The sequence below is a fragment of the Lepisosteus platostomus genome, chromosome 13 (genome assembly GCF_059453375.1).
Source record: "Lepisosteus platostomus isolate fLepPlt1 chromosome 13, fLepPlt1.hap1, whole genome shotgun sequence".
Taxonomy (NCBI): Eukaryota; Metazoa; Chordata; class Actinopteri; order Semionotiformes; family Lepisosteidae; genus Lepisosteus; species Lepisosteus platostomus.
Window position 1 is genome coordinate 15,614,728 of NC_142623.1, and position 15,083 is coordinate 15,629,810.

The 15,083-nt window shown below is 49.9% G+C and overlaps 1 protein-coding gene across 1 annotated transcript in view; it reads right to left on the bottom strand.

Moving 5' to 3' along the window:
• tyk2 (tyrosine kinase 2) overlaps positions 1-15,083 on the bottom strand; it is a 42,428-nt gene that overhangs the window by 7,415 nt on the left and 19,930 nt on the right. The window contains exons 9-20 of the mRNA XM_088603466.1: positions 14,783-14,900; positions 14,286-14,478; positions 13,036-13,154; positions 11,288-11,476; positions 10,542-10,629; positions 9,811-9,938; positions 8,718-8,853; positions 5,259-5,410; positions 4,437-4,587; positions 4,173-4,267; positions 3,181-3,373; positions 2,251-2,369 (exon numbers count right to left, since the gene is read on the bottom strand). Coding sequence (XP_088459592.1) covers positions 2,251-2,369; positions 3,181-3,373; positions 4,173-4,267; positions 4,437-4,587; positions 5,259-5,410; positions 8,718-8,853; positions 9,811-9,938; positions 10,542-10,629; positions 11,288-11,476; positions 13,036-13,154; positions 14,286-14,478; positions 14,783-14,900 — 1,681 coding nt within the window. The remainder of the gene's footprint in view (positions 1-2,250; positions 2,370-3,180; positions 3,374-4,172; positions 4,268-4,436; positions 4,588-5,258; positions 5,411-8,717; positions 8,854-9,810; positions 9,939-10,541; positions 10,630-11,287; positions 11,477-13,035; positions 13,155-14,285; positions 14,479-14,782; positions 14,901-15,083) is intronic.

Genomic DNA, 15,083 nt, shown 5'->3' on the forward strand with positions numbered 1-15,083 from the left:
TGAGAACAGGACCTCAGCCCACAGGCAGTGGCACTAACGCCCAGGTGTGTTCATGTCTCCCATCTGCCTGGGAGGCTAATTGGAAAAACATCCTGCCGCCTAGAGAGGCCCCCTGGTCTAGTATAGGTACAGCTGGTACTCCCGGGAGCCAGCTCTTCTTAATTTTACCTGAACAGCTGATAGACTCACAAGTGTAACTTGCATTGCATTCCTCCAGATACCTAACCCCGTCTCGCGTTTGCTACTTAAGTCATTACTTGAGCAGGAGCTCTGCGCACGTCTGCTTTGCTTTATTGTCAAGAGCCTTCAGATGAAGCACTGTGAAAGGCCTTAAATCAATTAAAAATGAATTGCGTCATAAACAGGCGTTGCATCATCATAAAGAAAGAATAGCAGAAGCATAGCATTCTAAACCTAAAAGCCAATGAAAACAGTTCCTCTTAACAATGGGCTCTCCAGGGCACTGGTAACGAAGGGAGCAAGGCACCTGTGACCTTCCTATCAGGCTCGCTTGCTCCCGGGTAACGTTCAGGCAGTCCTTAAAGAATCCAGGCAGTCTGCTTCAGCCTCTTCTTAAAGGCAGAATTCTTTCATTTAGAGGAACACTGAGGCGTGTCTACTTAGAATGCAAAGATCACTAAAAAGTCACTGCAGAGGTGGCGAAAGAAACCGAAAGACCTAGACATGCAGTAAATATTTTCAGGGAAACATGAGGTGGCTGTCAGGGAGCTGATCAGGACGATATGATTAACGCCGTTTCATTCTTCATTTGCATACTGCTCCCAAACACTGAAGACGTTCTTCATGATTGTCCTCAATGCGCTTGCATCAAGTCACATGAGAAGAACCCTGCTTGCTGCTGGCAGGTAGCAGAATTATTTTTCTGAAATTTTTCCCCACAGCTGCCCGGGGCAGGGAGCAAGAGGAGCTAATGAACACTTCCAAATCTACCTTAACAAGGCACAACAAAATCTCCAGGCCAAGGACCGCTGGTATAATTGACCTCATAATTAAGTAGATCACTGCATAATTATCCACAATTACCATAATTGAACTCATGAAAGTGCTGCCAACAAAGACTAATAAAATTCAACAACCTGCATGTTTTCTATTTCCTCAATGTTCTGGTATAAAATGGATGCATCCAAACATCCAGCCTTTTTTGTCGTCCAATTCTGCCGCTGTTTTAAAATTCACACTTCAAGCAGACCAACATAAACGTTCACTGGAGATACCCCTCTCTTTATACACTAAGATCTAGGGGGAGAACTGCTGTTCTCTGGCTTTGAAGGGGGTAGTTTTACACAGTTTGAAAAGGCCGGGAGCAGGCAGAGCTTGAATTTGAAGAACAGCTCTCAGAGGAAATCGTTCTGACCTGGAACAACTGGGATGGCTACAATAGAAGAGTCATGAACAAGATTAACTGAATGGCTGGCAGTTAGTACAGGTGTGAGTGACACGTTTCATCTGGATGAACTGCAGAGAACAAATGCACAACAGTTTGAACCGTTTATAAATACAAATAGATGCTAAGCCTGAGGGACATACAGTATGTAAATATGAATGCTGTATGGCTGACCGGCCTTTGTTACATCTAAATTTAAGCACACATTTGTCCTAATTATGGTCTTATCTGAGACAGTTTATAACCTGCTTCCCATATCTTAAAGAATCATAAAACATGCAGGACTGGAGCCTTTGTGGAAATTTAAAGCAATCTAGGATGCACAACTAAAAGTGCTGAATTTAAGCAAAGGGAAGTTAAAAATTGTACTATACTGTGTACAATTTTAGAAGCTCCCTTATAAAAAAAAAACTTCACCTGCAAGAGTTAGGTACATTCCTACACTTAAATGGAGCATCCTGGACTGACAGTTTATTTTCTTTTTTTTAATCTGAAACACAAAAGATTACAAGACACACTGATCCAAAGATTAAAAAAATCCCCCAAAGGCCACTGCCCAAGTCAAGTCTGCAGATGTCATTACCACAACAGGAACCAGAGGACACAAATGGAAACTAAGGGCAAGCAGACTGAAGTCCGACAACAGGAAGCACTTGACACAATGCGCTGTGGGCGTCTCCAACAAGCCGCACAGCCAGGCTGGTCAGAAGTCGCCACCCTGGTTCCTTCAAGAAACCGCGGGCTGAGATCGTCGGGTCAACATGCCGCTGAACAATGAGCAGCTCTCTCGTGGGCTCCCCCGAACGCGAGAGCTGCAGTCCACCGCCGGCACACGCGGGCCTTACCTCGCAGATCTGCTGGGCGAAGAGCAGGATTTGCACGATGCCCACGCGGTGCTTGGGCAGGTAGTCTCGGAGGCTCCCCAAGGGCAGGTACTCCATGATGAGCTGAACGACCTGACCCCCTGGCATGCAGATGAACAACAGGCGTCAGATCAGAGCTCTGAAGGGCGTAATGAGGTGCTGCACTCTCTAATCCACGCATTTTTGTAATAGTTATAATCCTCCTCAATACACCACCTACCAATTTCTTTTGTTGATGCTTTTATCCCAAATTAACTTACTTACGTAGCTGGGTATTCTATTGGAACAATGCAGGTGAAATACTTGTAGCGTCTCATTTGAGATTTGAACCCACAACCTTCCAGTTACGAGTCCAGACCTCTGAGCATTGCACTACACTGCAGTTAAAATCTCAAACATGTTCTGGAGATAAAGGCAGTTCAAAAGTGACAGCGTGCAGAGGGATGGCTGCAGCCTGTTACAAAAACACAGCACATGGATAAGGACAAGGCTTTCCAAGTGTCCACTGCATGCAACCAACCAGAACAGGAAAAACGCAAGTATCCCATACAATGAAGGCCCACCCCCCAGCCCCCAAAAACACAAATCAGAATGCTCTCCTCATACATGATGCAGTAAATGGGATGATCTTTAAAAACATGAACAGAAGAATATGCCCTCAAGCTGACTGAAATCTCTCAGTTCTGTTCATCGCCAGGTTTCAAAGAGGCAGACCAGGATGCACGTGGTGCTGCCGACGGAAAAGCAGCTCGGCCTCCATGCCAGTCTTTCTCCGAATGCCTTGATTGCACTAAAGCAAAGTTAACCATTTCGGGGGCCGAACGTAACATCTCTACAGGTTTCAGGTCCGATTAAGCTCTGCGAGAAGCAAGCGGGCACTGACGGCGAGGGAGAGGGAGACCGGAGACACACCCAGCTCGCTGCAGCAGCCTTTGTACTTGACGATGTTCCTGTGGTAGAGGGACTTGAGGATGGTGATCTCCCGGATCCAGCTGGCTTGGAGCTGGCTGCTGCAGTCCTGCTTCAGGGACTTGACCGCCACGTACTCCCCCGTGCCGTCGTTGCTGGGGTCGTACACGTACAGCGTCACCTTCCCGAAGTGGCCCTGCAAGAGTCAGAGAGCAGCCCGGGTTCAAGCAAGCGCGTCTTCACAGATGACCATCAGCGCGTCCGCAGCAACGTCAGCGCCCAGTTTCCCCATGTCCAGCTCTTTCGAGCTTTCGAGCTCTTTTAAGTCTGAATTTTCACCATGTATTAACTCGATTTCTATTAGAATCTGGGATCCAGGTGAATATGTTCTGTCAAGCAATTCCAGATTTGGCTGTAGAAGAGAACATTAAGCTCAATAAGATGTATAAGAATACACAGAGGAATCTGAACACCTAGATTTGCTGTCTGTGGTCTCCAATGAGCAATAAAACAGCATTTTATGATGCACTATGGGACATCCATTATAAAGGGTCTGGAAACAGTACCAGCAATTTTATATCATCGGTCTTGTACTTGCATTTACTTTTACACAGTGCGGTCAAGAGAGCCAAGGAATCACATTCCCTTTGCACAATGTTAGTCAGCAGCCAGTGCAGGTGCTGGTTCTTCCTTTCAGCTCGGAGCGCCACTGCGTGTGCTCACAGCACCCAGCTGCAGGTGGAAACAAGGACGGGGGGGGGTCTGCCTCATCTGCCAGGGGCAGCAGCAGTGGGGGACCATCGGCCGAAGGATCTGGTGCCTGTGCTGGTCAGAGAGTTGTGGTGGGGGAGGGGGGGTCCCCAGGACTGAACTGTCCTGGAGGGGGAGCCGTGCCGAGTTCGGTTTTCATACTGGGGAAAAAACGCCCCGTATCTGTCTCCTTCACCAGACCGGCTTCTGCCCTACTCCTTCTGACGGGCCAGCCGGAAACGTACCTCGCCCAAGTCTCTTATCTTCTTCAGATACCGTTTCAGGAAAACCGTGGGGTCGGCGTCGGGCAGGACGTCGCACTTGGAGGAGATGTCGGGGTCTGTGAAAGACAAAGGACACGGCACGATGCAGCATTCTGTATTCTTATTCTGCATGAGCCGCACTCGCAGCACTGCAGTTTGTGCCTGCTCCCTTTTGTGCCGGGTGCTGTGCACGCCCCAGCGGTTTCCTAGCGCGGGCCTTCTGGATCAGGGGAGGAGGAGACTCACTCTTCTGCTGCAGCTCGGTGATCTCGCGGAGGATGGCCCTGAAGGAGGGCCGCTCGGCAGGGTCGTAGTTCAGACACTTGCTGATGAAGCTGGCCAGCTCCTTGGAGGACGGCTCTGGCAGGTGGGACCTGGTTTCATAAAACCGCTCCTTCTGCAGAGTGGGGGCGGGGGGAGGGGGGAATAAGAAAAAGAGATGGAATGATTTTCTGCAACATCAGAAACATGCAAATTTCAGCACCTGCACGCTACTGTATCTGAAACTCCAAATGCAGCGAGGGGGACCAACTGAAGGCTTCAGAGGAGAATCAAATTTCCCCAAGGGAACAATACAGCTTTAACTGAATTTAATTGAATATCTGGAGGAGGTGCGCTGAGCCTGACGCAGAACGATGAGAGCCCCGGACCGTACAGCTAACGTGTCTTCTGACAGCAGCGGGCACAGGACACAGAGCACCTCCACGGCTCCGTCTACTCCCTGGGGAATTTCTCCATCCTACAGACGTGGAATCAGTGAAACATGATGTCACGGATGCGTTATATACATAATCGCTTTGGATTTATGATGGATGTCCCCTCACGCATTTAACTGATTCTAGGCACTTCCAGCATTCCTGAAGAAAATAAGGGAATGTCCATTGGGAGTGCTTGACCACGCGTGTGATGCAGGGCCTGGTGCAGACGATGCGGCCTAGAGAAAAGCCGACGTTTTAGTTCTTTAACGGCTGCGCGCTTTAATTCGCCCGAGCCGTGTGTTTATAGGGCGCATGGCTGCTGGCGAGACAGCCACAGGACACAGCGCAGAGCAGCCGGAGAGCCGCGCACCTCGTTGAGAGTGCTCTCGTTCATGGGCAGGTCCCCGTTGTAGCAGATCTCCAGGAGAGTGGTCCCGAAGCTCCACTTGTCCGCCGCGATCCCCAGGCGGCTGACGTTTTGCACGCACTCCGGCGCGATCCAGGGAATGCGCTCCACGAGCTCTGGGGAGGAAGATTATTACTACGTTATAACATTCTGGTGCAATGCACTAATCCTCTACTGAGCTAGAATGAATTCAGCACTCAGCAGGAATCGGTTCTTTGTGTGCGAAGCCTGCAAACCAAGGATTCTCCACTGCTGCAGGTATCCTTCCTTGCTTTAAATAACAGCATTCCCTATCGGAGCACTTGCTAACCTGATTCTCACACTGGCAGGGACGATGGAACAAATGCACAACAAACATCACATGTTCAGTTCTCAGTTCTGAACCTGCCTGACTTGCATGCAAGAGGCCCGATCCTTGAAAACCAAGATGCCTTCGCAAAACCATGCTATAGCTTTCCCAAACGCTACCCTTTTTGGGGATATCGGATATTAAAGAGCTTTTTAATGCATAAAAAACTTGTTCGCACAATGGCAAACAGAAATTTAACACAGGACCCAGAACAATGACTTAAGCAAATGGCTGAGCTTTAGGAAACGCCTGTTCCTCCTCGACACCTGCACCAACTGGTTCAACAGGAGGGGTTCAATCTTTAAGGAACTAAAACCTTATCCTGCCCGTTGCTCCAATAGTAAAATGTGTGCTTTTGGACCTCAAAGAAGCCCAGTGATTTCCATAGGGTTTCAAATATCACCACTAGGGCAACACTGCCTGCTTTGTTCGTGAAAAGCCTGGATGGCCCCCGAGATAACAGGACAATGGGCCTCTTTCAGAGGCTCGCTGTTGTAAAAATGGAGATGTGTCAGGCTGGGTGGCACTACAATCTTTCAATAAAAACTGATCTGGGATAAACTGGTCTAGTAAATTCTATGTCAGACTTTCATATTTTTAATAAACACTCTCTTTTTATTCAAAACAGGTGATTTAGCTGAATCGGAAAGACAGTAAATGGGAAGAGCAGTGACTCAACCAGTTAAGGCGCGGAATTTGGGGTGCACTGTGCGGCCCAGATGGTTGCGGGTTTGAGCCGGGTCCCCTCCCTAACCACCCGCGCCACAGCGCCACACGGGTAGGACTGGAATTAGACGGCCAGGGTACTCTCCTCCGTCCCTTTCTCCTGCAGCTTGCTGGCTGCCCTCAGGCGCGCCGCGAAGACGCAGAGACGAGCCGCTCTTCCAGTTGGTGCCAACTCCCGTCACGCCCAGAAGCACCCAAGGGCTCTGCGGGCTGGGAGTGTCGGAGTCCTGATCAGTGAGGAGATTGGTACTGGGAGAGCCCAGTCCTACAAGAACGGGCTGTTCCCAGCAAATGACGCTTTACAGAGTGCGTGCAAGGAGTGACATGAAAGGAGGCAAGGAATCCCGGATTTCTTTTCTGGAATGGCTTTCCTTGGCCTATGACTGTGGGAACATTAGTCCCTACTGCGTGTCTCGTATCAGTAGACATTAGAGGTGTCATTCGTGCCTTTAAAAATCAAAAGTAAAATCGTAAAACCCGCAGAAAAATTAACTGGAAGCCATTGCAGAGATTCCAGGGCAGAACCAATAAATATTAGAGGGAGACCTGAATTTTCACCCATTAGGGCTGCAGAGGAGCTGAGAACATCTTTTTAAGTAAAATGCCTTTTACTGCAGGAGAACTGGAACAGGCCCACATGCAAACTAAGAGAACTAAAAAACTGATTTTCCGGTCGCTCTGATTTAACCAGAATTGCGTGTGTAATAATGGGACTTGTTTTTGCTTCATAGCTGGATCAGCACTGGAACACAGAGTGCGAAAAGCACCCATTCACCATCAACTGAAAGGCTGCACTTTCCGCTGCTCCGCTACATCAAAGGCTTCCTGACCTTTTCAGAAACGGATGTGGTGCTGAAACTGCTAGATGACCTATGAGAAGAGCTCAACCACACTCTCGAGAACTCACTGTTCAGGGAACCCGCCACAGGAACAGCCAGCCAGGGTGAAAGATTAGGCAGGAGGTGACGGGTTCACGTGTAAACGTTTAACGACTTGTTAAATGAAAGGCTCACACGGCTATTCAGCCCTGTTTTACCCTTCGGAATATTCATCGCGCTGGACAAAAAAAAACAGGGCGGGATCTCGGCATTCCGCTGCGCCAGACCTCCCAGGTCTGAATTCTCGGATTTTTCAAAGAAATGCGACAGAGCCCTTGAATGCTGTGACTGCTCTCAGAAGGCAGCTGTAGTCAAGTCTGCTTTTTCTTTTGGCATTAACACATTCACAGAGAATCTGGACACAAGGATTCGCATCAAGAGGCTAAACCCACTTTTCAGATAACATTTATGTCATCCATATTACATAAGAAAAAGCTCTTGTGCTACACAAGTGGGGGGGGAAGGTTATTGTAACCTTTAACGTGAGCATTCAGATGATCATAATGGGAGTTTTTTAAAAGGCAAGACTTTAACATGGGCACCCAAAATCTCCAATCATGTTGTTCAGAAAGAGTAACTGAATTTCTTTCTTAAACTATGCTCTGAACCTGCTGCACAGATCTCTCGCTCATGCACAGGGCACCTGCTCAAACACAGACACACCCCGCAGTGGCATGCCCACCCTTGCGAAAGCGTGCCAGCTACCCCTGTGGCGTGCAGGCACAGAACAGCCACAGAAGACACACAACGACAGCCTTGCGGTTCACCGGTTCACTTCACTTGGCAGTTCAAAGAAGGCGGCCTTTTTGTACTCTTCAACAGCATAAGGGAAAACGTGCCAGCACGCAGGTTACTACCCAACACGCGGCTCGGGGCCACACTGCAGAGATGGGAACGCTTTAATTACGTACAGGATCCTGTCAAGTTGTTTGTTGAGTCAATGCTACCTAGGCAATACCTCTGTGGGAGACTTTGAACTGTGCGCCCCGTCTTTACTGCACGTTTCAACACGCACAGCACTGCCCTAACAAGGGGATAAACTAACGGCTGGGTTTGTGCGGCTGCTCTCCACAACCCGGCCACGCATCAAAAACAAGTCTGGTTGCTGCGGGTAACGGAACAGGAAGAACGGGACTTCGATGTGGCGGATCGGACCTCGACATGTCGGATTTGGCAGAAGCCCTCAGAGAGAAAAAGGGTCCCGATGTGCAACAGTAATATCAGCCTGTGGGCACTACACGATCCCGCTACTAACGCAACAGGAATGAAAAGCGGAATTACACTATTTAATCTTCTCTAAAGCCCTTCTCATGAATAGGCGTTCACGAGGGATTAAAGAAGAAAACAAGCCTTGGCGTTGGTAGTGTTCTAAGCCTCAAGGCCAGACAGACAACAGGAAACGAGGCAGGAAACAATCCGCTAGAGCAGGTTTCCTGTGGCTGCCCCTCCCCCCCCCGTCGGCGGGCGTACCTGCCCTGGAGAGCGCGGTGAAGCTGATGCCCGGGTCGCTCAGCTTGACGAAGGGGGACGAGCCTCCCTCCAGCCCTCTCCTGGCCACCAGGATGTTTTTGGCGCAGACGTTGCCATGAACGAGCCTCTTGTTCTCCTGCGGGGGACGAGGAAACAGATCTGCGTGTTCGTTCGTTAAGCAACCGGGCAAGGTCTTTAACAAAATCCCAGAGACGGTTTTGAGGTGGGTGTGTTTATCCAAAGGGGATCTGTGCAACAATCTCTCACCCAGGGTGGCTTTTTATACTCCCCCCCCACCCCCACCCCGAATTACCACAACCCTTATGGACAGAAAAAGATCATGAACACGATCAGGCCAGGCAGAACTCAAACATGTGCATGCAGTGAAGACTCCGCTTTTAAGAAGGACTCGAGCCACCTAGTCCTTCCTGACAGCAGGAAAAAACACACACGGAAAGAAGGGCCGAGGTCAGGTCAAGTGCTGGAGACGCAACAGGAAGGCTGTGGGTTCGAACCCCTTTGCTGAATGTCTGAGCAAGGCACTTTGCCTGGACTGAGGAAGAACTGAGGAGTGGTCCAAAAAAAGAGGCCATTAGGCCCACCTGGCTGGTTGGTATTGATCAGAGGCTCTCATCCAGTTGTTTCTTGAAAGTAACCAGAGTATTGGCTTCAACAGCGTGGCTGGGCAGCTTGGCTCCACACTCCCGCCACCCTCTGTGTAAAGAAGTGTCTGCTGTCCTGACTGGAGTACCTCCCTCCAGCTGTTTCTGGACAGAAGCCAGACTTTTGGCTTCAACATGATTGGGCACCCTGTTCCACACTCCCCACCACCCAGGAATAAGAATCAGGGATTGAATCTGCGAACTGGGAGTCATCAGCTGCCGTTTCCAACCCAACTGAGCTAACTGGTCGCCGTCTTGCAGGCAGGCATTGTAAATGAGATTGATTTCAGTGGCAAAGTAAAGCATGGGGAAAAAAACTGGCAGCTCCTTATATTTAACAGATACCTTTAGTCCTCAACCAAGAGACAAGAGATGCACCTTCTACCCTGCCGAAGGAAAGAGTAGTGCCCAGTCCCTGGGCCTGCACTCACCAAGTAGCTGAGCGCGCTGGCCAGCTGCTTGGCCACCGTGAATTTCCACTGCGGTGTCACCTTCCTCTTCTCCTTCCGGAGAAAGACGTCCAGAGGCCCGAACTCCACGAACTCCTCCACCATGATATCTGAGCGGGACGAGAGCAGCACAGGTCAGCCGCAGTCTGACGATTAAACCCACCAACAAAGAAAACTACGTTACTCATTCAAAAGCTTATGTTTTGGCATACCAGCTGAAGAGCCCAAATAAATGCCGAGATTAGGAAACACATTGATGCATTTCTGAAGTCTCACGCACAAAGTTAACTAATTATGAGAGCATGACAAATTTAACATTTGTACCGACACCGAGATAAACTCACAACCTAGTCATATGTTAAGTATTAAATATTTGTGAAAATGCATAAAATCAAGACTGTTTTCCTCCTGCACTGCTGATCTAAGCTCAGGTCACCTAATTTAAGTTCAAGCCCCTGTTGTACCTGGAGTGAGGTACTTCACCCACCCTAGGGGCTCCAGTGGGGGGGGTGGTGATCACCCCTGCAATGGACAAGCATCCCATTCTGGGGGGGTCACATAGTCAGCATAATGCCATGGTAACCAGGAAGATTTCTGGTCAGATGCCACTGCGCTCTGGTGAGGACTAACTCAGAACAGGTAGTGACTGGACGAACTGACAGCCAAAAAAAACAAAAAGAAAAAGGGAAAATGGGGGAATGGGGGTAACTCACTCTCGGATCCCTTGACGCAGACCCCATGGACGAACACCAGGTGGATGTGCGAGACCTGGCTCATCAGGCTGGCCGTCTCGAAGAAGGCCTGCGGGAGAGGGATTGTGGGAAACGTTACCAATCGGACACTGGCGTGGCCACAGGGGAGCAACAGCCCGTGGACCACTGCCACCGCTCGGAGGGGCAGGCTTGACCACGCCGATTCCAGACAAGAAAACATGGGGGGAAAAAGCCCACAAAATCGCTCGCCTGCCCCTGTACGAGGTTACAGCAGTACACCAGTAAAGACACAGAGAAGCCTCAAACGCAGCAGAGAAACACCATGACAACAAACACAGGCACTTATATTCAAGTGGTATACATCTGGACCAGGATAAATCAAACCCTGGAAAACAGCAAAAATAATGCGCAAATCTACTTCCGCAACTGCAAATGTTTCCTTATGGGATAGTTAACAAGCAGGTGGAGTCTCAACCAAACACGTTTCCCAAGCGCATCAGACGTTCCAAAATACTATCCAGAGCCCTTGCACCATGGGCCCTTGAGTCTTTGAAGGGATGAAGAAGGCACAACCAGGTTCTCAGCCCTGAAGCATTCTTGTAATTGACAGATCTGAGAACCGGATTACAGACAGGGAGCAGGACCGAGTTTCCGTCGGGGTGGGGCTGGGATCTGGAAATGTGCCATGACCTGCGGAACAACCCCCCCAGCCCCCTCCCTCCGGCACCCGGCCGGCGCGGACTCACCAGGGAGATGTCCCGGTGGCTCTGGTCCAGGATCTTCAGCACCACGCGGATGTCTGCGCTGCTGCTGCTGCTGCTGTTGTTGTTCCACTCGTAGGCCTCGCCCTCCTCGCCCTCGCCGCCCGCCCCGCCCCGCACGTGCAGCTTGCCGGAGTAGATGTTGGTCCGGGTGCCCCTGCCCAGGTGATGCTCCTGGAAAAGGAACCAGACGGACCGGTGAGCCATCAGGCCCAGCGCACCCCACCACGGCCGCTAGGACAGAGTGGGAACTGGGAGGCGTGGGGCAACAGTACGGAGCAGTGGTAAAGGCTCTGGAAGGTCGCAAGTTGCAGGTTTGAGTTTGAGACAAGACACTGCTGCTGTACCCTCGTACCCCAAATTGTACCAAAACTGCACCCAAGTGTATACAAAATTAAGTTGCTTGCTTTAAAAGTGCCGGCCAAATAAATTACTAACAGATGGGTGTGAATCAATGTAGCAGGCGCGGAGCTAGGCACGAGCACACTTCCTGTGCACGGCACTCAGGTTTAAGAGCTGCGCGTCAGGAAATGAGCACATTCAATCGCCCTTTGAGGAGGGTGAAAATGTTCATTTCGTTTTTTTCTCATGTCATTTCTGTTTCATTTCTCTGGAAGAACACTGCGCATACTTCTCGCCACACCCTAGGCCAAGTACATGGCCAGCGCTCGCGTCACCCTGCGCTATGCCATTGTGCGCACCGCAGCGAACCCCCGCCAGCCCCCAAGAGCTTTAGAACCGGACGCCAGACCGCAGGCTCAGATTCTTAGTGCTTGCGATCCTTGGGGGGGGGGGGGTGAAAAAAAAGACAATTCTTTGGACTTTATACCTCCTTGCACAACCAATGCTTTTAATTAGCATTTTGAAACTAAAATGCTTTTTAAATTAAATGAAAAAAAGAACGGATATGGGGAAAAATGATTCCTCAAAGCGCGTTCTTAAAGTGTGTCTGTCTGACTGCTATAGAACACGTGGTTCAGTCCTGCAGACACCCCGCCTGTCATTAGTCGGTAAAGAACGCTCTCTCCCACCGGCACGCCTGAGCCAGGCCGGGCCGGGTGCTTGTGGGACCAACGTGAGGAGAGGCTCAGCTGGAGACTTGGCACTATGGACAAGACAGAGGCAGACAGATGCTGCGACTGTGCATTTTTTAGGCGTAAATTCACAATAACTTGCAGAAACAATCTACCCCTCACCCATATCCTGCCTTTGTCACTCGACTCCAAAACACTTTTCTTGATGCGCCAGAGTCACAAGTTCTTGCCTTCTGCTGGTGTCCCTTGAACGAACTACCTATTCACCAAGATCTCTGGTATCCCTCTCTTCTCGTAGGAATGCTGATCAACTATCATGATGAGAATCCAGATATGACACAAGCTGAGAACCTGAGAGTTACTAAAGCCATCTGAAAACCTCTTCATCCATTTAAGAGGCACTGGATTCTACAAAGCACTTGTTCTGGACTCCCACCACCCTTTGTGTAAAGGGGCACCTTCTTCCTGGTCTCTCTTCTAAATGTACTTTCCCTCTAGTTTCCATTTTCCTCTAGTTTGTGTTTCACTGCTGGTTTGGAAGAAATTCACAGGTTTGCCCTTGCCAGCACCCGTGATGATTTTGAATACTTGAAAGGGGTCTCTGTTCTTGTAGGTGGCTTTTTTGTTTAAAACAGTCAAGAAGCAGCTGCCAGTGTAACGGGGTGGATGTGGCGCGTCTGCGGCGACTGAGCGACAAACCTGTGTGATCTCCTTATCTCTGATCTGGTGGAAGCTCAGCTGACTGAGGTTCAGAGAGCCGGAGATGGGCCTGACACTGCTGTCAGGCGGCTTCCTCACGATGATCAGATTAGACAGCTCTGTGAATGTCAAGAAAACAAAAACCAGTTACACACCACAAATGTCTACACATGGAGAAAAAAAAAATCAATACACCACCCATGTCACCAACCACTTCACTGGTCAATCAAACCCAAAGGGAAGCAGAGACGCCCAAAATCCCACACCCCTGTCCGTCTCCCGAGAGGAATCGGAGCCACTCCTGCCCTCACATGCCAGTAAATTCCCTTACTGGGACAATCCCAGCATGCATCCAGCTAGCCGAGGAAGATTTTTCAAGCTTGATTAAAATTCTGGGATTGACTTACGGGCTAAGCCAGAGACTGAGCACTTAAAGACATAATTTCTCGCCATAAAGAGGAGGTCAAACTTGAAGTCAGGGAGTGATGGGATGTCAATCCCTTAGCACCTTCTTCAATTTATTTTTGGATATTGGGCAGGTGGGAAGCTCCAGAGTCCAGATAATTAACTGAACAAAAATATTTACACCTACTGCACACATTGACCTCTAAACCCTGCTCGACTGCAGCTCTCCTGGACCACAGCTGCAGGTCCTTGGTAAAGAGAACAGGGACACGTCCCCAAAATTCTGTCCTAAGGCACAGGGGTGGCATTTTTCTAGGAAACGGTAGATAAGAGTGTAGTGTCCCCTGGGGCAACCTACTTTCTCAAACACGCCCCAAAGAAAACAACCACCAAACCAGTTTGAACCTCCACATCAGGGCTGACACACCCTGGCCCAGTGCACGTGAGGAATCTACTGATGGCAAGTGCAAATACCACACATTATCCCTTTCAACGTCCTTGTCTGTTTTTGTACGTTTCTGAACTGCAAATCACACCACTGCGAATCAGTGCCACGGTACCAAGGTGAACAGACTGGCAAACCATGCATGAGGGACAGCCTGTTTCTCCAGCTACAGGGCACGTGGAACATTGTCTGTGTGCATTCAAAATGCATCTCACTTCTCTTGATGGCTCTATGACTTCTCTCATACTGCAGCCTTATTAAATTTCTAGTCTCTTCGATTCCCCTTCCCCAACCCCAATCCCCATGTTCGCAGAGTGTGGAAGAAAAAGCAAAAATAAAAACACACAAGCAGGAAAAAAAATCTGCGATTTCGAAACGCTTCCGGGTCACGACCTCCCACCTCCAGGCCTGGGCAGGCAGCACTTTCTCACGGTGAAGCTCTCGTTGCCCGACTTCAGGACGCAGCTCTTGAGGCTGTCTGTGAGCTCCTTCACGCTGCTGAACACCTTGTCCCAGCCCTCCAGCTGGAACTGCTCCCCTAGCTGGTGGATCCGGAACTGCTTGTGCGTCGGGCTGCTCAGGCTGCCACTGGTCTGTGAGGTCCAGAGACGGAGAAAACAGGAGGAATAAATTCCTCATAATCACCTCCACCTGTCGGCACTTCAACCACCTCCTGCAGGAGACGAGCGCTGTGCTGTGATCCAACGCCACAGGAGCAGGATGCACAGCACTGCCTTGCTGTGTTCAGGTATTTAAATTCAACTAGACAGCTGGATGCTGATCCAGCCCTTCGTAAGCTGCATGAGAAAGGCTCAGAATCTGAGGTCATTTCACCCAGTGAGCCAATCAAGCCAGGGTGCGAGCACGCTGTAAAAATTCGGATGCTCCCACACTGACCTCGGGCTTGCTCAGCACAGTGAGGATGATCCTGTGGAAGTCCAGCACGCTCCACCGCACCATGAACAAGCCCTCTTCCTTCTCCTCTTTCCGAAGCTTGTGAAGGGCAAACTCCTCCCTGTGACAGAGGGGAAATTCAGCAACGACAGGGACGCTTCCTGCAACAGGCGTCTCTAATGAATGTCCCTTGGAGATCTACAGAGCATGTATCGCTATGAAGCCAAGCATTGACTGTCTGCCTGTCCACACGTCTTCATCTGAATGAATATCCCATCGTGTGCGTGTGCGGGCTTCACGTCTG